Source organism: Pituophis catenifer, unplaced genomic scaffold (genome assembly GCF_029215685.1).
Source record: "Pituophis catenifer annectens isolate HBS135680 unplaced genomic scaffold, rPitCat1.0.hap2 SCAF_4, whole genome shotgun sequence".
Lineage (NCBI taxonomy): Eukaryota > Metazoa > Chordata > Lepidosauria > Squamata > Colubridae > Pituophis > Pituophis catenifer.
This window is the reverse complement of record NW_027256884.1, coordinates 56,184,289-56,209,991: the sequence shown is the minus strand read 5'-3', so window position 1 is coordinate 56,209,991 and position 25,703 is coordinate 56,184,289. Positions and strand designations below refer to the sequence as shown.

Sequence of the window (25,703 nt, the reverse complement as noted above, 5' to 3'; positions counted from 1 at the left end):
TACTTTATTTACTAAATTTTTATAGCACCTTTATTGATTGAAGGAATTAACCTTTCTTCAAAGCATAAAACTAGAGGCAACTTTTGCAAGATTGATGTGGCTGTTTTGCAAGCTGCTCACAGATGTCTCACATGATAAATTTATCTGGTGTTGTATATTGTCAACCTTGCCTTTGATGTGATGGGCGGTCATACAAATTTGATAAGTAAATAAATGGGTAAGTATGAAAACTCAATGTTTTCCTGGTAGACTGAATGGAAGGGTGAATGTGCAGGTGTACAGAAATAATTGGAAACCACTTTTGAAGCAGCTGTGTAAATCTTGTGAAACACTTGATGATTTCAGGTGTTTCCTTTATATTAATGCATACTGGGAAACATCTCTTTAGTTACCTTCAGTACTTATCAACCTCTTCCTATTATTTTCCATCTAGATGTCTCAAGTTATTACTTGTAACATATGCATATTGGCTACATCACTTTATTCTTCTCACTTAATATCACATCTTTCTATCAACAGTAACTTGTTTTGTTAGGAATTTTCTGAAGCCAGAGAATTGTGTATATTCATCTTCTGCTATGGTTATGTCTGCAAAAAGAGCAAAAAAAACTATATGGGAAAAAACAATTTCAACTGTTGCTGCAACCATATGATAGAAATGGCGGAGACTTGAACAAAAATACATTTATTTCTGATTAATCTTCCCAAATATCTTCAGTTCGGAGTGATCTGGCCCAATCATAAAGCATTACTGCTTCTTGCTCCCAATCTTCATTAGAAAATTGATTTTCTGGCCCTGGATCTCCAGCTGAATGATCACTCAAAGGACTACTTAAGTCCTAAAAACAAAATATAAAACAGCAAACATAATTTGAAAGTGAAATCTAATGTTATACATTTTAAACTAAATTCTTGTTTTGCAGAGATTTTTAATACAAATGCAGCTATCTATCTTGAGCAGGGGTCAAACTCAATTTCATTGAGGGTCGCATCAGGGTTGCGTTTGACCTCAGGGGGGTTGGGGGCATGGCCAGCTCAATGTCACTCATTGAGGCTCTGTTTTTGGCTGTGAGAGCCTCCTGCAGCCCTCTGCCAGCGAAAACAAAACTCGGGGAGGCCACACGCAGCCCGCCTGGGCTCTGTTTTCACTGGCAGAGGCACTGTGGGCTGGTCCTTCGCTGTTTTCAGGGTGGGCCCAGAGGCCAGATCTAAGCAACCCGTGGGCAGGATCCAGCCCGTGGGTCTTGAGTTTGACACCCCTGATCTTGAGATTTAGAATGTAATTGTAATTTTTCAATATTTCAACCAAAACTAAGCACATTTCTTCTCAGAATTAAGCATTCTTTGAGCAACCTATCCTTGGACAAACAGTATTCTTGGACATAAAATTAATATGCCCACTGCAGCTCTGGAATTAGATTCTAATATCCAAACAAAGTATTAGATTGGAGTGGGTTTTTTTTAGTAAATGAAAACTGTACTGTAAACAGGCACAGTACTGTATGGTCTTCTAACTCCTTTAGCCAGCAGTGATCATAAAAGTATCTTTATGTAACAAACAGGTTGCATGTATGTTTGTGCACATACGTCTTCTTGCCCCTTGTGTTATAGCTGTTATGCTATAGGTGGTTCACATGATCAGAAGGAAAGATAGGCAATAGTTAGCTTAAAATGGAGCTGTGAGCAATGTTCTTTTTTTTAAATGTTTATTTTATTTTATTTTTATATATACATCAAGATCAATACATGAACAGTGTGGCATCTGGGTATCATTCATTTTGATACAAATAACAATACTGATATCAATATTTATTACATTGGTTAGGCTTATATATTACTAAAATTAATACTCATTTGCATTAAGATATAATCCTTCATTATTTAGTTATTCAGTATTTCAATGTACCATTCTAATGCCAATTACAATATTATTTAAACATGCATAATAATGCCATCTTTCAACCTCTAATCTTTCCATTTGATTATTTTGTTTATTCTATTTAGTCAGGCCATCCTTACTAATCCTAATATAGGATGCAGACAGCTATTATGAAGTACATAATGTTCTCCATATATGTGATATATCTTGGGATACATTTGACTTGGAATCTGAAAAATTATATTTAAAATCATTTTAATTTATAACATAAAAAGAAATGCTGCATAGAACATTGTTAATGTCCTACATTGTTATTATTTCCAAAATGTCTTTGGACCAAATGGGTCCCATAAACCTCCTTAGGAAAAAAAAAAAAAACATTGCCCCAGCTGAAAATATTTGTTTGAAATTATGGTTACTTTTTCAAGAAAAGGACTTTTGATTTGGGGAGTGTCCTAGGTAGAGACTAGAGGGGAAAGAATACAACACAAACATTTCCTTTGTACCTTGTTACATTCTCTTGAAATACCTGGTAAACTTTCAAAATGCTAGATAGCAATAGCAATAGCACTTAGACTTAAATACCGCTTCACAGTGCTTTACAGCCCTCTCTAAGCAGTTAAAAGAGTCAGCATGTTGTCCCTAACAATTTGGGTCCTCATTTTACCCATGGAAGGCTGAGTCAACCTTGAGCCTAGTGAGATTGAAACCGCCAAATTGCAGGCAGCCGGCAGTCAGCAGAAGTAGCCTGAGTACTGCACTCTAACCACTGCACTACCGAGGCTCTTGTACCCACTAGTCACTAGACACACCTTCTGCCAATGGTCCCCAGCTTTTGGCAAAGATGAAGGGACAGACTCGACATGGTCAACTCCGATACAATCCAATGCGGACCGAGGGCCATCCCTACTCTAGGGTGGGGCTGGATGCGGCTTCCACTCAATGAGAAGGATCATATCAGATAGGACCAATGCTCCTTCTCCATTGTAGTGGAGGCAGCATCCAGGAATGGGACATAACAAAGCGGTCGTGTCCTTATGGGTGGGCTGCAGCCTGGTCCGAGGTCCCCCCATCTGCATGGACTCTCTGGAGGACCTGCCTACCAAAGGCCACCTCATCAGATGCATAGCTGTTCAGTTTATAGTGCTTGATAAAAGGGGATGGTAAGGACCAAGTAGCTGCACGGCAAACCTCTTCCAGAGAGGCCTGCATTGCCCATGCCGCACTTGTGGCCGCAGTCCTTGTGGAGTGTGCCGTTATACTCTTGGGCAATGGAAGGGGCTGTATCTCGTATGATTTGGCGATACACATCCTAATCCAGCGGCCCATGGTCGATGGAGTGACCTTAGTCCCTAAGATGGCAGGCTGAAATGACACAAAAAGTGACTCCGTCTTCTGAAAGGAGGAAGTTCGTTTAATATAAATCTGGAGTGCCCATCTAGCGTGTGCCACTTCCGTTCCAGTGAATGCACTGGATTGGTACAGAAATCTGGTAGGATAAGTTCCTGGGCCCTGTGGAACCACATATTTACTTTCAGAATGAAAGAACATAAAACCACTCTGTTAGGGTGGAAAACACAGAGGTCCGGTCTGACGGAAGGCACTGCCAACTCTGGTATCCGCCTGGCTGATGTGATGGCCACCAGGAATGCCACCTTGCAGGTCAGGAAACACAATGTGGCCTCTTTGGTTTGAATGGGGCCTCGGTCAGCGCCAGCAGTACCTTAGTGAGGTCCCAAGTAGGGTATCGGTGAACCACTGGAGGCTGTAGGTTGGTTGCACCCCTGATGAACCTGCGGATGGCTGAGCCAGGGACTCCAACCCCCTGCAAGTAAGGACCGATGACAAGGCAGCCACCTGACGTCAGATTGTGTTGGGCGAGAGACCAATGTCAAGCTTGAAGAAAATCCAGTATCTGGGGGACAGACACCAAAGTCGGGTCCAAGTGCAACCTGGAGCACCAGGAGCAAAAAGCCTTCCAGGTGACATCATAAAGTCTGTTTGTGGAAGGCCGCCTGAAGGCCTGAATGGTGTCTATTACCTTGGAGGAATAATTGTCAGGCTCAGAGACCTCCGCTCAAGCACCAAGCAGTCAACTGGAGCCATTGTGGGTCTGGGTGGACCAATGCCCCCTGGCTGAGGGAGACTGTCCGGTGGTATCCTCCAAGGGCTGGCCACCGAGAGGGCGACTAAGTCGGCAAATCATGGTCGCCATGGCCAGTGCAGAGCCAGGAGCAAGACCTCCGCCCATTCTGTCAGAATTTTTATTACCCTCAGGATGAGGGAAAGAGGTGGAAAGGCATATAGGAACTCCTGCGGCCAAGCGCTGCGAAGTGCATCAACCTCTTCTGCACCCGGAACCTCAAATCTCGCAAAAAACCTCATCAGCTGGGTGTTGTCTGGAGTGGTGAAGAGATCCATGGCTGGTTGTCCATAGCTCTCTGTCAGCTCCTGAAATAAATTTGGATGCAGATGCCACTCTGCATGATCAATTGTGGCCCTGCTGAGCCAATCTGCCTGCACATTGGTGGCCCCTGCAATGTGTTCTGCCCTCAGGGACAAATGGAGTTTCTCTGCCCAAAGACAGAATCTTTTAGCTTCTTCCATAAAGGCCTTGGATTGGGTACCCCCTTGTCTGTCAATATGTGCCTTAGTGTCTACATTATCTGTCCGACTCAGCCACGATGTCCTGGAACTGTTGTAGAGCCAGATGGACTGGCCTGAGTTCCAGCCAGTTTATATTGTGGGCCAGGTCTGCCTATGACCTCTGGCCCTGGGCTATCCTATTCTGGAGATGTGCTCCCTAGCCAAAGAGACTGGCATCTGTCATCACCGTTAGTGACTCCGGTTTCTTGAAAAGGCAGCCTCTAGTAATTGCCTTGCAATCCCACCATATTAGGGAACGGACCATGTCCTGTGTAAGTCTAAACTTGGATGGTAAATTATTCCTGCCTGCCTTTGATAGAGGAGAAGGAACCATTGGAGTGTCCTGGCATGCCCAAGGCACAATTGAAATGCAGGACACCATCTTCCCCAGGAGTTGCAAAAGCATTGACGGGTACATTCTGGTCCCTCCAGATCCGGCACATCAGTTCCTTTATACTCGCCTGTCACTCCTGAGAGAGAAACACCCTGCACTCCATGTTGTCTATCTCAGCCCCCAAATGCAGCAACCGGTTAGTCGGTGTCAAGTGACTCTTGCTGATATTAACTGAAAACCCATGCTCCTGAAGTACTTGGATGGTGACTCCTAGATCCCTATGCACCTAGGATTCGGAGGGAGACTGAATCAGGATATCATCCAGATAGCACTGGACACACACAGGAACAGCCCGTTGGTATGCTGCCAAGGCAGCTAGCAATTTGGTGAATGCCCTGGGCACTGACGACAGGCCAAAGGGCAAGGCCCTATACTGATAATGCCGGGCCTTGTAACAGAAACAGTGATATTGTCTATGGTTGTGAGAAATGGGGACATGAAGATAAGCCTCTGTGAGATCAATTGAAGTGAGGAAGTCACCTTCCCTGACACTGTCCAAAATGGACTGAAGTGAATGCATCTTGAACTGCTTGTACACAATGCAGCAGTTCAGTCTTTTGAGGTTCAGAATTGCCCTGTACCCCCCAAAGCTTTTGGAATTACAAAGAGGATGGGTCTCCTACGTTGGGTCTCCAGAACCGGTTGGATTGCTTGGATATCCAAAAGATGTTGGATAGCAGTTTCCATGAGACGCTTGATGCTGTTCCCTGAAACAGAGCAGCTAATGAAAAACCTCAGGGGTGTGGAGAGGAACTCTAAGGAGAGGCCTGACTGGACCGTCTCCAGGACCCATGCATCTGTAGTAATGCCCTCCTGACAAACAATGCCAGGTGTCCCCCAATGGGAGAACCCTTGCTGGAATTATCTTTGGCATCTGAAAGGACGGCTTCCTCCCCTTCAAAAGGGCTGTTTGGGGGGGAATGGCCTATACCTCCCCGCCCTATCTGGCTGTTGTTCCTGCTTCTGCTGGAAAGGGCATTGTGGTCAAGATAGCCCCAATCTGCCTTCTGACCCTGGGAAGGCCTGGTGGCGGAAGTAAGGTGGCGGACGGGAATCTGCCCACTATGAAAAAGATGGAAGGACCTTATGTTTATCGCATGCTTCCACCAGCAGCGGATCCAGAGAGTCTCCAAAAATCTACTATCCAGAGAATGGAGCAGAGGCCAATCTCCACTTGTGCTTGGCATCCGCTTGCCACTGGCGGGGCCACAGGAGTCACCTTGATGTCACATTGGAGACGATGGCCTTTGATGCAAACCTTGCAGTGTTCAGCGTCACATCAGCGGAGAACTCCAGAGCCGCCTGTAACTTGTTCAAGTCCTGGTGGGCCCTGGAATCTCCCATCGGGATCTTATCCTGTAGCTGCTTGAGCCGTATAAGGGAGGCTCAGTTAAAGAAAGAGGCTGATGAGGCAGCCTTAACGGTCCAGGCAGCCACCTGGTGTGTCTTTCTCAAGGCTTGCTCTGACCTCCTATCCTCGGGTCTGAGAGCTTCCTTTGGGGCCTCAGGAATCATGGCCTGCACAGCCAGTGCGGCTACAGGAGCATCTACTGAAGGCAACAACAGTGCCTGTGATAATTCAGGCCCTATGTTATACAGCTCCTTGTCCAGGGAATCAGGTTAGGCCCAGTTGCTGGTGCAGTCAACTGGCGCTTTACTATGTCTAGAAATAGATCGGGGGAGGGCACCACTTCCGCCTAGTTGATTGGCTCGGAAAATAAAAAGCCTGTAGAATCAGAGGAACAGGATCCAAAGAAGATGGGGTGAGCGTCATGTTGGTGGATTTTATTGCTTTGAAAAGCAAGGACTTGAATACAGCAGGCCTGAATAGACCAAACAATGCTGGCTGCTCCACTAGTAACCCCTCATCCTCAGATAAGTCCAGATCTCTGCCTGTCTCATCTCCAGACACTGAAGAACGATGAGAAGGACTGGGGGAATAGAACCCCTGCACTGCAGGAAAGTCTCCTGCATCATTGCCCCCTGGGGGAAATGCAGGCAGCAAGGGGCAACCAGAATGCAGGGAAACAGCTCTTTGGCCCTGCTGCAGGCCAGCTGCTATGCCTTTTTTTATGGCCTCCAAAATTATGTCCCCCCCCCCCATGCTTGCAGGCACCTGCTCTGCTCTGATTCCAGCAGCCATTGGTGTGAAGGTAGCCTCTATGCTTGCTGGTTTGTGTCTGACAGGCTGTTGCCAGGCAGAACTTCTCTGAGAAGCCTGAGAGGCTAAGATTAGCAAAGGCTCCTTGTTGCTAGGCAAACTAGCTCCCAGTTGCTCACTGGCGCCATCTGACGACCATTGCAATTCAGGCCAGCTGTCAAAATCCTCCAGCGGCTCTAACGGCTGCAAGGTAAAAAGGTGGGAACTGGCTTCCCTATCTAGGGCCGTATGAGGTAATTCCCTCTGACATTCTGCCCTTTTTAAGGCTTTTTCGATTTCCGATCGATAGCCTTCTGCCTCCTCACTGCATCTAATTCCGAGTCCTTAGAGGCTTTTTTGGAGGCTCTGTGGTGTTTGGGAGGCTTTGCCATGGTTCTCTTGCCCACAGGCCTCTCTCCAAAGGATCCCGCTAAATCTGCCTCCCCAAGGGTCAAGAGAGCCAGATCCAGGCCGCCTGCATCGGTCCCCGCTCTATTGGCGGCAGCCACGGCTTCCTTAGCCATTTTAAACTCAAGCAGCTCACCTGAAATGGCCTGCTGTGATCTAGCATGGCTAAAAGCTTCGCGTTCCTTTCTGAGTTTGCTCGGAAACCGGGCAGGGACTCTGATGCCTTTTGAGCCCAAAGGCTAAGGTTGGACTATCTGGGCAGCCGCCCGGTGCTGGATGCATGCTCTGACAATCCTGGCCGCTCCTGCTGGCCGGCGCTCCCTCGGCCATCAACAAGCCACTCGCAATAGCCGGAAATAATTTAGCACCAATTGTCGAGTCCAGCGCAGCCCAAGGGTCAGTGGCAATAAGTTGTTCTGCTCGCTGCCCTGCCAGGAACGATCCGTCATCTGGCTTGCTGTTTTTTGAGACACAGCCTTCAGCGGGATCAGGCTAGAAGCCTTTCATGCTGGAAAAGCTGGCTCCACCAGCCGAAGCTGGGAGCAGGCTGACAGTTCAGTTTATTAAAGATAGTAATTTAGAATAGAGGTGAAGAAGCAGTCTAAGAATGGGTCAGCTGATAATTGGAACTTCCAGTTGGTGAGCTACAGTGACATGGTGCCGAGTGAGTGATCGCTACTCCTCAACACCATCTGTCACCGCGTTTTGGGGATCCTTCGGGGGCGCAGGACCTGGAGAGCCCCGCGGACAATAGAGGGAGCCGGGTGAGCGAGAAAGCGAACCGCAAACGCCTCTCGCAAGACCAGGTGGCTCTGTCAATCTAACGCGAGTGAGTCAGCCTTTAATGACCGACCTGAAGCTGTAGCAGCCAGCAACGAGACAGGAGCTAGGAGATTTGGAGGCTGCAGTGCAGAAATTGGAACATACCTTTCCTGCCTAAACCAAAGGGGATATCGGAGAAGGGGCCGGCGTAGTCGGGCGATAAGGGCTCAGTGAGGAAAAGAGCGGCGATTGAGATCAAAGAAGAAGATCTAAAGATGATGGAGCTCGACAAGCCGGCGCGGTGAATGGAAAGACTGGCGTGAGACCCACTGCGCAAAAAAGAGGTTTGGTGGGTCCAGCAAGCAAGAAGAAAAAAGAATCCAGAAAAACTCTTCTTTTTTGTTATCTACAGCACTGATCTAGCGGAAAACGAGGCAAGTGGGAGATTTGACTATACCCGACTACAGAGAAGAACAGGAAGCGCAGCCATCACAGTGACTGGACAGAGCAATAACTAGAAAGACTGGCTCAGAGACAATTTAGTACTGAGATCCACCATAGAGCTCAGATTCAGATCTCTGAATTTGGGAAGAAGAAAGGCTCGGAGAAATCGGGAGGCTGAGCAGTAAAGAACAATACACTGTTTCAGAAGAAAAAAAAGGAAACTAAGGGGCTTGATATCTGCTCCTTTTCTGATACGCTTTTCTGTAGTAATTTGTCCTTCTATATATTATTACTAATTTTAACAAATATTGTAAATATTTATATCCATCAAACTCTGATCTTTTTCTACTTATAATAGTTATAATTATAATACTTATAAGATATTTTTGTATATTCTATCATATATATATCTAACTATATTTAATCTTTTAAGCACTCAACTGTCTTTACTTATACCGGTAGAACTTATTTATAGTAATATATCATTTTGTATTTGAAATTAATTTTAAAAATTAAGCAAGACATAGGAAATTAAGGGATAGATGACATTCGTATATTCTAGGAAGTAGAGTGATTTAGGATATTAGGAAACGATAGATATTGTCTGTGCTCAGGGGATCTGAATAAACCTCTTATAAGTATAATCAATTCTTATTAACTAATCATTTATTAGCTGTTAAATTAATTAAGTATAAATAAGTAATTAACTATAATCAATTAATTGACATTACCAATATTGCAATTTAAGTGCTACTTATCTAAGACTCCGACTGGAAGTGTCATAGACTGTTAGACTGAAACTGAGGGAATACTAGACCTTTCCCACAGTTGAAAACTAAGAAAGATATTAGTACCCTAAAACAACTGAATTATTGAACAAAAAAGGTGGCAACAGTGAATGATAATTTGGAGAAACATTGAGAGAATAATTAGAGATCAAAAAATAATTCTGAGAGAAATGACAAGCATGTCATCTTGAAAACTGGAAAAAAAACACCCTCCAATTCCACTATAACCATGACCTCCCCAGCTATGCAGAAATCAACGGAAGGCCTACCCAAAACAGAAAAATCTACAACAACACCATCACTGCAAACCGTTCAATCATCATTGACGTTAATACAAGAAACTATGATGGCTATGCAGAAGAAAATGTTAAATAACTATTCTGAATTAAAAACAGATATACATGCACTGGACCAAAAGATGAATGAAATTCAAGTCTCAATATTTAATAATGAACAAAGGATCCAGAAGGCGGAGCAAAGAATTGAACAGAATGAGAAAAAACTAGATACGGTAGACCAGACATTGACGATGCAGAACAAGGAATTAGAAGATTCATTAATCCAACTGGAAATGGACAGGGCATCGTTTTACTTATGGTTCCAAAATGTCATAGAAGACAAAGAGGAAGATCTGGGAGAAAAAATGGCTGAACTGATAGCGGAAGTGCTCCAACAGAACAAGCAAGAAATTATCAGAGAATTGGATGAAGTTTATAGGGTACAAACAAACTATGTGAGGAGAAACAGGCTCCCTAGGGAAGTCCACGTGAGGTTTGCGAGAAAGAAAGTGAAAGACATCTTGTATAACATGGCGAGAGGGGCAAATTACATACAGAGGAAAAGAGGTGATTAAAGCAGGTGCCAAGAAGAATGAGGGAGGTAAGAAAGGACCACAGATTCGTAGCTATGCAACTGAATAAAAGGAACATACTATTCAGATGACTCCTGCCAGAAGGGATGCTAATCACCTGGCAGGGGAGGAAAATAAAAATAGATAGTCTGAGTTCAGCACAAGATTTCCTTGACCAGCTAAGAGGGGCGGAAGAAGAACAGAACAGTAAAGAGGAAATCGAGGCAATTAACCTAGAAGAAGAAACCTCACATAAATGAAACAGTAAGGAAGAAATCGCGGAGGAGAAGAAGATAGAAGAAGAAGAAGCCAAAGGGAAAAAAACAAGACCAGTAAGAGCCGTAAGAACAAACAGGAACTAGGAACCAGACAAGGAAATCAGGAATGAATAATCTAAAACTAATATCAATAAATGTTAACGGATTGAATGATTACAAAAAGAGGAAGTTAACACTCACAAAGTTAGCGAAACAAAATGCAGATATAATCTGCCTACAGGAGGTCCATATAAAAAAGGATGAGGGCGCTTGTCTAGAATACACAAAATACGGCAAAGTATTCACTTCACTAGCAGAGAAAAAAAGAGGGGGGTAGTAATTTATGTAAAAAAGGGAATAGAAGCTGAATTAAAGTATAACGATACGAAGGGCAGAACTCTTATGATCGAGGTCACTAGAGGTAATTCCAAAATGTTACTAGTGGGCATCTATGCTCCAAACAAAAAACAGGGAGAATACTTCCAAAAACTCCATGAACAATTAGGAAAATTGGCACACAATGAAATTTGCATAATAGGTGACTTCAATGGCATTGTAGATCCGGACAAAGATCATAAAAGTAATAAATCCAACAAAAATAAAAGAACAAATTTTCCAAGAGCATTTTTTGATTTAGCAGACAAATTAAATTTAATTGACATATGGCAAACCTTGCATCCAGATGTTAGACAGTATACATTCTATTCTAGAATTCATGTCTAGAATAGACATGGCATGGGTTACCAAGAAGGTGGGATTAGATATAAGGACGGCAGATATTAGCCCAAATATTTGGGCGGACTATAACCCCCTTGAAATAATTTGGAAGAGTATAAAGAGAAAGAAACAACAGAGATGGAGGCTCATTGAATGACAAAGAATGTATAGAAAAACTGGAAGAAGAAGTAAAGCTCTTCTTTGAAGAAAATGAGAACCAAGGAACACCACGAGAAATAGTCTGGGATGCTATGAAGGCCTATTTAAGAGGGGTAGTGATATCCCACAATGCATTCAAAAATAAAGAAAAAAAGGAAATCCTTGTAAGATATCCTTAACCATTTAGGAGAAGCGGAAAGGAAGCTCCAGGATAATCCTGGAGACGAAGTAGCAAAACAAAATAGGTTGATGTGGAGACACAAAATGAACATCTTTGACCAAGAGGAATTAGCCCTAAAAATAAAAAGAACAAAACAATATTACTTCGAGAATGCCAACAAGTCGGGAAGGTAGTTGGCCTACAAATTGAAAAAAGAAAATGAAAAAGGGCAAATCCATGTATTAGAAGATGCCAAGGGTAACCTTTTAAATAAAGAAGACAAATTAGAAAGAGCAAGGGAATACTACGAAGCCCTATATAAAGAAGAGGAGGCCCCAGAGGAAAAACTAGAGCAATATCTGGCAAACGCCGAGCTCCCACAAATAACGGAGGAAGAGAGGGAAATGCTTAACGGAAAAATAACACTGGAAGAGCTTAAAACAGCCCTCTCCAAAATCAAAAATAACAAAGCACCAGGCCCGGATGGATTCCCAGGGGAAATATACAAAAAAATTGGAAGAAAAAATACAACCAAAATTAGTGGAAATTTTTAATGAGGCCTTGATGAGTGCAAAAATTCCAGATACATGGAGGGAAGTGCATGTCACACTCCTACCAAAAGAAGGTGCCGACCTAAAACAAATTCAAAATTACAGGCAATATCCCTTCTTAACACTGACTATAAATTATTCATGAGTATAATGGCCGAGAGACTTAAAAAAATATTAAACGCTTGGATACACAAAGATCAAAACGGATTCCTCCCGGGGAGGCAAATTAAGGACAATTTGAGAATTGTATTAAACACTCTAGAGTACTATGAAGAGCATCCCGGAAAGCAGATGGCCCTAATTTTTTTGGACGCCCAAAAGGCGTTCAACAATTTGAATTGGAATTTTATGATCAACCAAATTAGAATAATGGGATTCGGATTAAATTTTGTAAAAATGATAGAAACTATTTATGACAACCAAAGGGCGAGCATTCTAGTGAATGGTGACAGGACAAGAAGGTTTCAGATTAGGAAGGGGGTAAGGCAAGGCTGCCCCCTATTACTGCTATTATTTATTTTGGCCCTAGAAGTCCTATTGTGAAAAATTAGAAAAAATGAAGAAATTAAAGGTCTAAAGATCAGGAAAGAAGTCTACAAAATGCAAGCATTTGTGGATGATGTGGCCCTAATATTAGAAGATCCCTTAGAATCCGGACTAAAAGTATTAGAGGAATTGGGCAAGTACGGAGAGGTGGCAGGCTTTAAATTGAATAAAACTAAAACTAAAATACTAACTAAGAATGTAACTAAAGATCAGAAAAAAGAGATAGAAGAATCGTTGGGATTACAGGTAGTCAAAAAAATAAAATACCTGGGAATTTGGATAACTAAAAGGTGCTCATCCCTAAAGGAAGATAATTATGTTCCCCTAATTAGAAACAAGATTTGGACAGATGGAAGAAAATCAAATTATCATTTTTAGGCAAGATTTTTAGGCAATTATCATTTTTAGGCGATCAAGATGAACATCCTTCCCAAAATTTTATTCCTGTATCAAAACATACCAGTGACCCTATAGACAAAAAAAATTTTTTAGAACTAAATAAAAACATCAGGAATTTTTATAGGATGGGAAAAAACTGAGGATCTCACTTAAAATTCTACAGGGAAAAAGGAATATGGGTGGTTTTGGACTTCCAGATTGAGAATCGTATTACAGGGCAGCCAAGCTAGTATGGATAAGGGAGTGGGCCATATTGGAAAATAAGAGAATTCTAACCTTAGAAGGCCGCGACCTACAGAAGGGGTGGCATGCCTACCTGTGGGACACAAACAAAAAAAAGAAAACTTATTTTCATAGACATAAAATTAGGGAGTCCCTTATCCAAACATGGACTGGAATTAGACAGCGATACTATACAAAAGTCCCCAAATGGCTCTCCACAATGGAGGCCTTGATTTATCCAAACAGGTGGGGAATGGAGAAAATGTGCAGATATAAAGACATATTAGATGGGGGAGGAAACCTTAAATCAATTGACACTCTGAGACACCAAGGTATAAATTTAGTGGACCTACTTACAAGTAAAATCAAGATATCAGAAAGATAAGGAAGATTATGGCTTAGAATTAGGATATAATGGACTAGACAAAATTTTGATGGGATCGGAGAAAAAAGTTTTGGCCAAACTATATAACTATTTATTAGATGAGGACAGAGCTGAAGAGATAGCTAAAAACCAATTGAGAGTATGGGAAAAAAACATAGGACATAGTTTAAATTTTAATGAATGGGAAGAGGCATGGAATAAAAACTATAAATTGACTAGAGCCGCGACATATAAGGAGAATCAGTACAAAATGCTCCACAGGTGGTACTTAGCACCTGCTAGACTAGCTAAGATGTTTCCCAATATGCACCCCAACTGTTGGAAATGTGGCCATGGTCAGGGCATCTTCTTTCATATGTGGTGGACATGCCCCGAAGTGAAAAGATACTGGAACAGAATTTGGAGATGGATACAAGAAATAATTGGAGAAGATATAGAATTGACATCGGAAATATTTCTCCTGGGAATAGTAAAGAAGGGGTATGGAAAGAAAAAGATTCATCTGATAATACCTTGGTAGTACAGTGGTTTAATGCACCCTGTTATTAACACAGCTGCCTGCAATTTCTGCAGGTTCGAATCTTACCAGGCTCAAGGTTGACTCAGCCTTCCATCCTTTCTAAGGTAGGTTAAATGAGGACCCAGTTTGTGGGGGCAATAAGCTGCCTTTGTATAAATATACAAAAGTATGAAGGCTATTGCTTAACGCATTGTAAGCCGCCCTGAGTCTCCGGAGAAGGGCGGCATATAAATCAAATTAAAAAAAAAAAATACATATAACCACAGCTGCTAGACTGGCGTATGCACAACTCTGGAAAGAGAAAACCCTGCCACCAGAAGAACTTATAATTAGGAAAATACTGGAGTGCGCAGAGATGAGTAAATTAACGTATGAAATAAACAACGATGAGAACTCAGAGTATTATACTGTGTGGGAAAGGTGGTACGAATGGATGAACAACAGAATTAAAGAGGGAGTATAAGGTACGATAAATAAGTAGTAACAAACTGACTAAGTGACACCAGAGACATTTTATGTATATATGTATAAACACTGCAGATCCGATGTTAACAGAAATGAAATTTTTGTCTTGTATATATATAAAACTTAATAAAGTATACAAAACCGATGTTTGACAACCATCGGTTGTCCCCTACCGTTGGACTTTGTCTCCCCTAATGATTATATGTATTCGGTGTCGGAACTCCTCGCCCTGCTCCCGTCTCGCAGGTTTGGCCCTCCACATTATCTCGATGACGGACTTTGGAGCCTGGAGAGATGGCATGGAGCAAGGAAGAATTTGTGGGGTTTTCTAGGGAATTTTTTTAAGATTTTAAGGGTTCTGGGAGGGGGATTTGTAATAATTTTTTTAGAGAAACTGGGAAGACAACTATGGGGGATGAGGGCGGAAATCCACCAGGGTCAGAGCCGAGCCCGGCACAGGGTAACGATTCGGGGGGTGCTAGACGAGGGATTGGGAAAGGGATGGGGGACGATACCTATGAGGGTTGTACCATCAGCACGGTAGACGGGAGGGGCAGATATGGCAGGAGCAGGGGACCATATCATGTGTTGGGGGCTCGCACTTGCTGTCTGAGAGCAATTGCTTGCCCCGGTCCCCAAGGCTCCGCTCAGATACTAGGTGGCTTAGATACTCAGGATCTGGGCCTTCGGCTGATGCTATGCAACGCCAGGTCCATGGTAAACAAGGCCCCCCTCATTCACGATCTTATACAAGAGGGAGGAGCGGACCTGGCGGGTATTACGGAGACCTGGCTGGGCCCGGAGGGCGGCGTCCCTCTGGTTGAAATGTGCCCACCAGGCTTCAGAGCATTCCATCAGCCGAGGGTCCAGGGGAGGGGCGGGGGGGGTGGCGGTTATTATTAACGAGGATCTGGGTCTGAGGGAGACCGCTGGGCCTCAGATAGCCGGATGTGAGTCCCTCCTTGTGAGGTGGGGTCGTGGGGTTCAGATGGGCTTGTTGCTTACGTACCTGGCTCCCTGTCGCGTGGCAACAGCCCTACCTGAGCTACTTGACGTGATAGCCACGGTGGCAGTAGATACACCCAGGCTTTTAGTCATGGGTGATTTCAACTTGCCATCCGTTCGTGAAACGTCTGAGGTGGCTCGGGAGTTCATGGCTTCCATGACGGCCATGGACCTGACCCAGTTAGTTCATGGCCCTACTCACAGGGGAGGTCACACTCTGGACTTGATTTTTGCCTCTGGCCAGTGGTTGAGTGGTCTTGTTATAGGGGATATAGACATGGAACCTTTGTCATGGACTGACCATTCACTCCTTCGCCTGGATCTTCGAACCGCTGCCCCCCACCGCAGGGAGGCGGACCCAATTAGATGGATCCGCCCCAGACGCCTGATGGATCGTGATAGGTTCCAGATGGAGCTTGGGCCATTTCCTGAGGATCTAGCACATGACTCGGCCGAGGACCTGATAGCCGTCTGGGATCAGGCGGCTGGTGGGGCCTTGGACCGAGTCGTGCCTTTGCGGCCTCTGACCTGGTGCCGATCCCGGGCGGCTCCTTGGTTCACTGAGGAGCTGAGGGAAATGAAGCGCCGGAAAAGACACCTGGAGAACGGTTGGAGGGCCAGTCTCGCTGAATCTGATCGAACACTGGCCGCCCTGTTTAGGGTGACCCGCTCCCTGCTCCATCCGGGAGTGCGGGAGGATCCCTTGGAAGGCAGGGCAGAGGATTTCGGACAATACCTGTATGACAAAATTGCTCAGATCCGGGGGGATTTGGACTCTGACTGGGTAGATCAGGGCAGGGTGACGAGGAATAGTCTTGAGAATGTTATCTGGGAGGAGTTTGATGCTGTGACTTCCGATGATGTGGACAGGATTTTGGGGAGACTTAGTGCGGCCACATTTTTACTGGACCCGTGTCCCTCCTGGTGGTACTGGCTTCCCGGGAGATTACACGAGGCTGTCTCCAGGGTGTTATCAATGCTTCGTTGAGTGAGGGTCACTTCCCCGCTGCCTTGAAAGAGGCGGTGGTGAGGCCTCTCCTCAAGAAGCCCTTCCTGGACCAGGTAGTATTGGCCAACTACCGTCCTGTCTCCAACCTTCGCTTCGTGGCGAAGGTTGTTGAGAGTGTGGTTGCGCGACAGTTTCCACAATTCCTAGAGGAAACATCTTATCTAGATCCGTTCCAGTCGGGTTTCAGGCATTGGTCGCGTTGGTAGATGATTTCTGGAGGGCTCGAGACAGGGGTTGCTCCTCTGTTCTAGCCCTATTAGACTTCTCAGCGGCTTTTGATACCATCGACCATGATATCATGCTGCACCGGTTGGAAGAGTTGGGGATGGGGGGCACTGTGCTATGGTGGTTCTACTCCTTTCTCTCCGACCGGTCGCAGTTTGTGTTGGCAGGGAGGCAGAGGTCGACCTCGAGGCCTCTCATCTGTGGAGTGCCGCAGGGATCGGCCCTCTCGCCCCTTCTGTTCAACATTTATGTGAAGCCGCTGGGCGAGATCATCCGTGGCTTTGGGGTGAGATACCACCAGTACGCTGATGACACCCAGCTGTACATCTCCACCCCAGGTGGATGCCCTTGAAGTAATGTCTCAGTGCCTGGAGGCTGTGCGGATCTGGATGGGGAGGAACAGGCTCAAGCTCAACCCTTCCAAGACTGAGTGGCTGTGGCTCCCGGCATCCCGATATAGTCAGTTGACTCCATCACTGACTATTGGGGGCGAGTCTTTGGCCCCCACAGAAAGGGCTCGCAATCTGGGAGTCCTGCTGGATATGCAGCTGTCCTTGGAGGAACATCTGACGGCTGTAACCAGTGGGACTTTTTGTCAGGTTCGCCTGATTCGCCAGTTGCGGCCCTTTCTTGATCGGGATTCCCTGTGCACAGTCACTCACGCCCTCGTCACCTCTTGCCTTGACTACTGCAACGCTCTCTACATGGGGCTCCCCTTGAAGAGCACCCAGAGGCTCCAACTGGTCCAGAACGCAGCAACACGGGTAGTGACAGGAGCAACATGGCGCGCCCATGTAACACCGCTCCTGCGCGAGCTGCACTGGCTCCCGGTGGTTTTCCGGGTGCGCTTCAAGGTGTTGGTCATCACCTTTAAAGCGCTCCATGGCATAGGGCCTAGCTATCTTCGAGACCGCCTACTGCTACCCACGACCTCCCATCGACCCGTGCGCTCCCACAGAGAGGGCCTCCTCAGGGTGCCATCAGCCAAACAATGTAGGCTGGTGACCCCCAGAGGGAAGGCCTTCTCTGTGGGGGCACCTACCCTCTGGAATCAGTTGCCCCCAGAGATAAGGAGAATCCAAGACCTCAGTGCCTTCCGCCAAGCCCTTAAAACCCACTTTTTCCAGCATGCCGGGCTGGCTTAAGAAGAAATTTTTAAAAGTTTTAAATTGGTTTGTGATTTTTAATTTTTGGGCCAAATTTATATATATTTTAATTGTTTTTTAATATTTGTATTTCATGTTCTTAATTCTGGCTGTACACCGCCCTGAGTCCTCAGGGAGAAGGGCGGTATATAAATTGGAACTAAAATAAAATTAAAATAAAATAAATAAAATAAAATAAAATAAAATAAAATAAAATAAAATAAAATAAAATAAAATAAAATAAAATAAAATAATAAAATAAAATAAAATAAAATAAAATAAAATAAAATAAAATAATAAAATAAAATAAAATAAAATAAAATAAAATAAAATAAAATAATAAAATAAAATAAAATAAAATAAAATAAAATAAAATACCATGTCTGTCTTTGACCAAGACTGAGTCAAAAGCTGGGGACCATTGGCAGAAGGCGTGTCCTCGCTGCTTTGACAGACTCAGTCTAATTGGCTGACAGACGAGGACAACCGATTCCTGGATGCTGCCTCCACTACAATGGAGAACTGTATAATGGTCAGATCCCATAGATCCAGGGGTGAAATGCTCCCGGATTGGACTGGATCGGGCGATCCAGTAGCGATGATGGCTGGTAGTTCGGAGAACCGGTAGCGATGGCAGCTGGAGGCTCCGCCCACCCGCCCAGAAGTCATTACTTCCTGGTTTTTTGAGCCTCTGCGCATGTGCTCTGGCCAAGAGAGACAGTGGTGGAGGCACTGCATATGCAGCCCCAGGACATCCGTCCTCTCTCCTGGAGCACCACTGCCGCCCCAGAGCTTGCCTTAGCCTCTGCAGCCCACTGGCCCCTCTTGCCCTTCTTCCGAGTGCAGCGCTTCTGCTTGTTGGGCCACTTCCCTGCAGCGCTTCTGCTGGTGCCACCACGCAAGCCTCCCATGAGGAAAAAGAGGAAAAAAGCAAAGCAGCTGGCTGCAGAGCTGCCAGTTTCAGGAAGTGGCCCAACAGGCAGAAGCGACACGCCCAGAAAGCGACATGACTCGCCCACTCACCACCTGATCGCCCTTCACTTTGGGTCGGGGGCTGGGCCCCAGAGACACGCCATTCACCGAAGCCCCGGAGCTGCCACCTGCCCACCGCCTGCCTCAACCGGGTCAGGGAATGCACCATTCCCCAACTCCATCCTTGATGCAGAGCCACCGCCCGCTCGCTCTTCGCCATGCAGCGTGTCCTACTCCTTACCTTTCTCCCGCAGCTGGCTGCCAGGGAAGGCAAGCACCCGAAAGTTGCTGGAGCTGCTCTCCTTGAATGTGCTGCCACCATCGCCGTCCTGGTCCATGCACCAGCTACGCAAGTGCTCACCATTTATTTCATTCATTCATCAGTGGCAGGTTGGGTGTGCGCTTGCGCAGCCGGCGCGTGGACCAGGGCAGCGATGGTGGTGGCACATTCAAGAAGGAGAGCAGCTCCGGTAACTTTCAGGTGCTTGCCTTCCCTGGCAGCCAGTCGCAGGAGAAAGGTAAGGAGTATGACATGCCAGTGGCGAAGGACAAGCGGGCGGCAGCTCCACGGCAAGGCTGGAGTCAGGGAATGGTGCATTCCCTGACCCAGCTGAGGCAGGCGGTGAGCAGGCGGCAGCTCCGGGGCTTCAGTGAATGGCACGTCTCTGAGCCCCAGCCCCTGACCCAAAGCAAAGGGAGAGCGGGTGGTGAGCGGGCAGCAATATAGAAATTTAAAATGTTTTCCTACCGGGTTCTGTGGGCGTGGCTTGGGGGGGGTCTTGTGACTGAGTGGGCGTGGCTGTGAGTGACATTGAGTTGGCCACGCCCACTTAGTCACAGGACAACCCCCCCCACCAAGCCACGCCCACAGAACCAGTAGGGAAAAAATTTAGATTTCACCCCTGCATAGATCCCTATCGTGATGCTGCCATTCTTGTGGTGAGGGAGCTTGGGTGCATTCTTTAGTTTGTCCTGTAATCCCTTTCCTTCAATAAAAGTTCCTTTTGAAATGTTGATTGTTTCAAGAGGTTTACTTTCTTGAACGGAGAGGAGAGACCCTTACAATAATATAAAGTTATAATATGAAGTTGAATTTGCAGAGAAAGAAGATAATGTATGATGATGTTGATATTACTAAAACATCAACCAGGTCTATATAAAACAGTCTTATCACTAGGTAATAAATCCCACTTGAAGTCAGAGTACGTTCTTTTCAAGTAAAGATCAGGATAAGAGATGGAAAGGTTTGTTTTTAAACCTTTGAGGCAAAATGAACTATAGCAAATCCTTGGCCAAATTATGTACTTCACTGGACCACTATGGTTTTGGAAGGTGGAAACTATTTTCTAATAATTTGATTCATAACATGTTCAAACCATATTATCACAAAATTCATTGGCCAGCAAAGCATCCCTCTTAAAAATATGTTTTTTATCAGATTGGATAATAACAGAAAAAAATAGCCACAGCAACTGTTTTATTCTCTTTTTTCAGGTGTTATTTCATACCATATACAAGTATGCCATCCATATACAGTACAATTAAATTATATCCTACCATTTGAACCAGTGGTGGGTTCCTCCCAGTTCCGCCGAGCCAATAGCAGTGACGATATGACATCACTGAAAAAGGTTCCCACCCACCCCCGCCTCCACCACCCACCCCCGCGTTATTCTTACCTTTTATTTGGCCCCACCCCCAATCTATTGCTGCCTCCTGAGTCCCAGCTGATGGCTAGAGGGAAAAAACCTGTTTAAATTCTTGCCACGGGGCTTCAAAGGGCCGCCCTACAGCTGATCAGTGTTAAAAGAAAACAAATGGGTAGACCGGTGCCTGCAGAAATACATGAGTAGATCAGTGCCTGCAAAAATAAATGGGTAGACCAGTGCCTGCATAAATAAATGGGTAGACCAGTGCCTGCAAAAATACATGAGTAGATCAGTGCCTGTAAAAATACATGAGTAGATCAGTGCCTGCAAAAATACATGAGTAGATCAGTGCCTGTAAAAATACATGAGTAGATCAGTGCCTGCAAAAATACATGAGTAGATCAGTGCCTGCAAAAATAAATGGGTAGACCAGTGCCTGCAAAAATAAATGGGTAGACCAGTGCCTGCAAAAATAAATGGGTAGATTGGTACAGCTCTGCAAGCAAAAGCCTGGTAGACCAGTACCTCTGCTAAATCCTAAATAATTGTCACATGACCATTAAGCCACGCCCACAAAATAAGCCACACCCACAGAACCGGTAGTAAGAACCCACCCGATTTGAACACTCTACTGAAAGTAGTGTTCAAAAACCTGGTACTTTAAAATATATTGATAGACTTCTAATGATCTAGCAGTACTATTCTAAATACAAATATTCCATGTGCTTTATCCTTACTTACCTCTTCTTTTGCAGTTTTATAAACTTTCTTCATTTTTGCAATCTTCTGCCTAGCTTGATAAGAGCGGCGTTGTGACATTCTCTGGGCTGCCTTTTGTTCTTGTCTTGATAGGGAGGTAGTTATGAAACCAGGTGACATAGACCTAGAAAAGAACTGGTGTTTTGAACATTATTTTCACAGATCCTACAGTACAAATGCTACTGTGGATGTGAAATGTCATTAAATATTAAAATAAATACTGTGAAAACTATTATTTTTGTGCTCTGAAGCAGAGATGTATATAGCAATTGGCTTCAAAATAGTGAGAATGGTCAGATGACTGAAATCCCAGCGCACATAACAAGGGTGTGGCCTCAGTCACAAAATTGCACATGTTTTGAAGATAATTAATGTCAGTACAGACACTTCTGGAAGATCATGTTGCTATTTTTTTTATTCCTATTAAGGAACGTGTGCAAATTTACATTGATATTACTTTCTCATCCCTCACTTCTGGAAAGCAGTGACTTAAGTGACTTAAAGTTTCTAATAGTATCCAAGGCACTATTTTTTCCTAAATGATACTGTGAATTGGTGGATGACATGATTGATGAAAATGAAGAAATGGGAAATAAATGCAAATATCTTAAGTATACCTGAAAATCATGGATGCCTTAAAAATAATCTCTGAAGCTCATTTACTATTTAGGTTATTTTTAAATTTAAGATTACATGGCCACCCTATTTGCAAATATTGTATGCAACTTTGGACAACGTATAGCCATAAAACAAATCATAATGTAAAAAATATAATAAATGAAAACCAATAACACAATTGGACATGTATTCAACCTCTCAGGATAAAGCCACCTAATATTTTGGTCTGAAAGAATATCTAGGTCTTCAAGGCTTTCTTAAAACCAACATGATTGAGGCCAGTTCAAATATTAAAGGGGAGCTCATTCCATATGGCAGGTGCCACAAATGAAAAGTAATTCTGGTTCTGTCAGAAGGCATTGTTTTAAGGTTAGGGAGCTGCAGCACACCCATTCTGTTGGAATGTTTGAGATGCATGCCATTAAGGGCTTTAAAGGTCATGACCCAGTACTTTGAATTGCACTTGGAAGCCTACTGGAAAACAAGGCCCCTCGCAAAGGAGAGAGATCCACTACATTGATGCATTAAGGTGCATCCATAACCCCCAACACTGTTAGATTCTAGAGCACCTCCATCTTCCAGATTTTCTTTAAGGGCAGCCTCATACAATAATCCAAATTACTTGAGAAGTAACTACAGCCTAAGTGATGTTGAGCAGATTGTCCCAGTTCAAGAATGCTTGCACTATATATAGTTGTGCCAAGGATTTCCTGTCCATAGTTTCCACTTGCTCATTGAATGGAAGCTATGAGTCCAAGACAACCACCAATACTATGGTTGATGGTATTAGAAGTTGCTGAGAGGTCAAGAAGGATGGATGCATTACTTCCATTTCCTGCCTTCCATAGGCAAGCAACAAATTTCACCAATGCTGTCTCATACCATGTCTTGATCTGAATCTAGACTGAAAGGGGAGGGGGATTCTTTGCCTGCTGAATGTATATCTTTTTTTCATAATGACCAAATACAGTTTCTTTCCCTTTTTCCTTCTCTATCCAATTACTGCTTCCCTCTGTCTCACCGCCATCCAAATGTGTTCTCATTCCTTTCCTTCACCTATTCTTACTCCATTTGCTGGTGTACTTTTCTCATTTTTTTTTTATTTTTTTTGCTATTCCTGATGGAAGAGGAAGGGGAATGCATGTATGATATGTTTCTATGTGCAATACAGATTTATGTATGAGAGAAAGAACAATTGGTACATGCAGGTCAGCATGAATTATTGCTTAAATTGGGCTATTTTACAGGAAGTTGTTTTTTTAATGAACAGTTACTAATACAATCATCTCTGCCTTTTGGGGGCTGGATGGTGAGGAATGTAGCTTGCAGCAGATATATAAACATAGACACAAATAGGTATACCAAATATATCACAAGCATACTTTATTTGTATGTCCTCAGTTGATAATGTGGGTTCCTGTATATTACACAAACTTTCTATATCAGGGATGTCAAACTCGCATCATGTTATCATGTGACGTATCACAATTTTTTTCTCCTTCACTAAAATGGGGGTGGGGGTGGCCAGCACATGATGCATCCGGCCCATGGGCCGCAAATTTGACACCCCTGTTTATATTCACATTTTTTTCATAACTCCTTTTCATTTGGGAAAGGGAGGGTATTTTAAATATAGGGTCATCTTCCTATGCATACAATATTATGATTAAAACAATTTTCTGCTTTTTTATATCTGCGCATTAGCCTATGGTTTAAATATAATATCTGAAAGGCTGAAAAATATTCTAGAAAAAATCTACTCCACAGACCTGGTATTTTCTGGTAGACCCCCATTCAAATACTAACCTAGTCTAACTCTTTTTAGCTTGAGATCAACCAATGTCAGATCTATGTTATCACATCCACTCTAATATTTATAGTATATTATCGTAATTAAAATAATGGACAAATGTGCAAACCAAATATTCCTACTGCAACATGTAAAATTGTATTGCCTCCCTTTTGTAGTACTAAGAAGATATTAAGATGGCATTACCATGTTTTCCCGAAAATAAGACCTGGTCTTATTTTCTTTTGGGCCCCGGAATACCACCAATCAGCTGTTCCAGGCTGTGGGGATCACTGTCGCCCATCAATGCTGCCCATTGCCACTGCCACCTATCACCACTTCCGCATGCTCCATTTTCAGCCTCCGTGCGTCACGTTTTTGGCCTGTTCCAGGAGGCAGGGATTGCCGCTGCCACCTATCCCCACCATCTGGAACGGGCCAAAAATGGGATGCATGGAGGCCGCGATAGGTGGCAGCGGCAATGGGCGGTGCCAGCACCGATTGATGGCACCAATCCCCACAGCCTGGAACAGCTGATTGATGGTATTCCGAGAGGCAGATCCAACTGCCAATCAGCTGCTTGTGCTAAATCAGGCTGTGCTGAAGCTCACCAGGCTGTTTGCTGCAAGGAGGCAAATTGCTGGGAGGCAGAAGCTGAAGGGTGGGGCCTGGCAGGTGGGCGGGGCTTCAGCAATATTACAACACACACAGACATTTCCACCCACTTTTTCTGGGGGGGAAGTGCATCTTATAGTCTGAAAAATACGGTATATTGTAGTTACAAATATGACATTTCTCTTGGTATTAATTCTTATCTGTCTTTTAATAAATAAAAGTAAAAGTGAAGAAAGACATTCCAAAGAAAGTTAGCAATCAAATTTGGCGACAATTGACTTTATTTACCTAATTTGACAAACAGCCAGGATTTGAGCACGGCATGTCTCTTCGTTCTGTGGTTTCAGCAACAGAAATGGAAGTTTGGCTCTAAGTCGAGCAGACAGCTTCCCAGAGTATGCATAATCCATGATGTCATACACTATCATTGCTCTAGGCCAATTTTCCAATGTCAGCCTTCTCCAACAATTATGTCTGCCACCATAATATGCTGGAGTTTCATCCATATGACTGGCATACTAGAAAGCCATAAACAAACAATATTTATGAAATGTTAATTATAATCCAATTAAGTTTGGATAACTGAATTATATATTTATTTTATTCATTTATTAAATTTATATGGCTGCTCATCTCACTTGCATATGATTCTCAGTGGCATATTCTCAGTTAAATAAAACCATAATCTTCTACCATTAAAAACAATGAAAACCTACATTTAAAATACAATAATAAAAAGACAGAGAATAGACTGTAGCAATATAACCATTTAATAGGCTCTATGAGATCCCAAAACCTGATGCACATCCATGTTTTAAGGATTCTTCAATAGGCACAAAAATTACATATTGAAAGCATCCCAAAATCCCTCCCCCCAAGGACCCAGGTTGAGTGTCCAATCCACATCTCCCCAAGTTGTCATATGGGGTACTTCTTCAGACGGTCCCCTCTATCTGGTGTGCTGGAACGGTTGACTTTGACAGCTATCAGCTCCCTCTGCAGCTGCTATGAAGACAGTGAGAATTTTCCTCTCTTTTTCGAGACATCTCCACCAGCTCACTTCCCCACCCTCCCAAATATCTGCAATACCTCCCTTCTCCCATTACAATGGAACCGAAAGCAAGCAAGCATCATAGAGGCTGACAGATCCATTGGACAGACAGGGGGTAGCAACAGGGCCAACTGAAAGTTTGAAAGTTTGAAAGTTTATTAGATTTCTATACCG

The 25,703-nt window shown here is 44.0% G+C and overlaps 1 protein-coding gene across 1 annotated transcript in view; it reads right to left on the bottom strand.

Moving 5' to 3' along the window:
• Nucleotides 1-695: 695 nt before the first annotated feature.
• Nucleotides 696-25,703, bottom strand: part of CUNHXorf58 (chromosome unknown CXorf58 homolog) — an 88,770-nt gene continuing 63,762 nt past the window's right edge. Inside the window, exons 6-8 of the mRNA XM_070943393.1 lie at nucleotides 24,767-24,996; nucleotides 21,439-21,580; nucleotides 696-839 (exon numbers count right to left, since the gene is read on the bottom strand). Of these exons, the coding sequence (XP_070799494.1) occupies nucleotides 696-839; nucleotides 21,439-21,580; nucleotides 24,767-24,996 (516 nt within the window). The remainder of the gene's footprint in view (nucleotides 840-21,438; nucleotides 21,581-24,766; nucleotides 24,997-25,703) is intronic.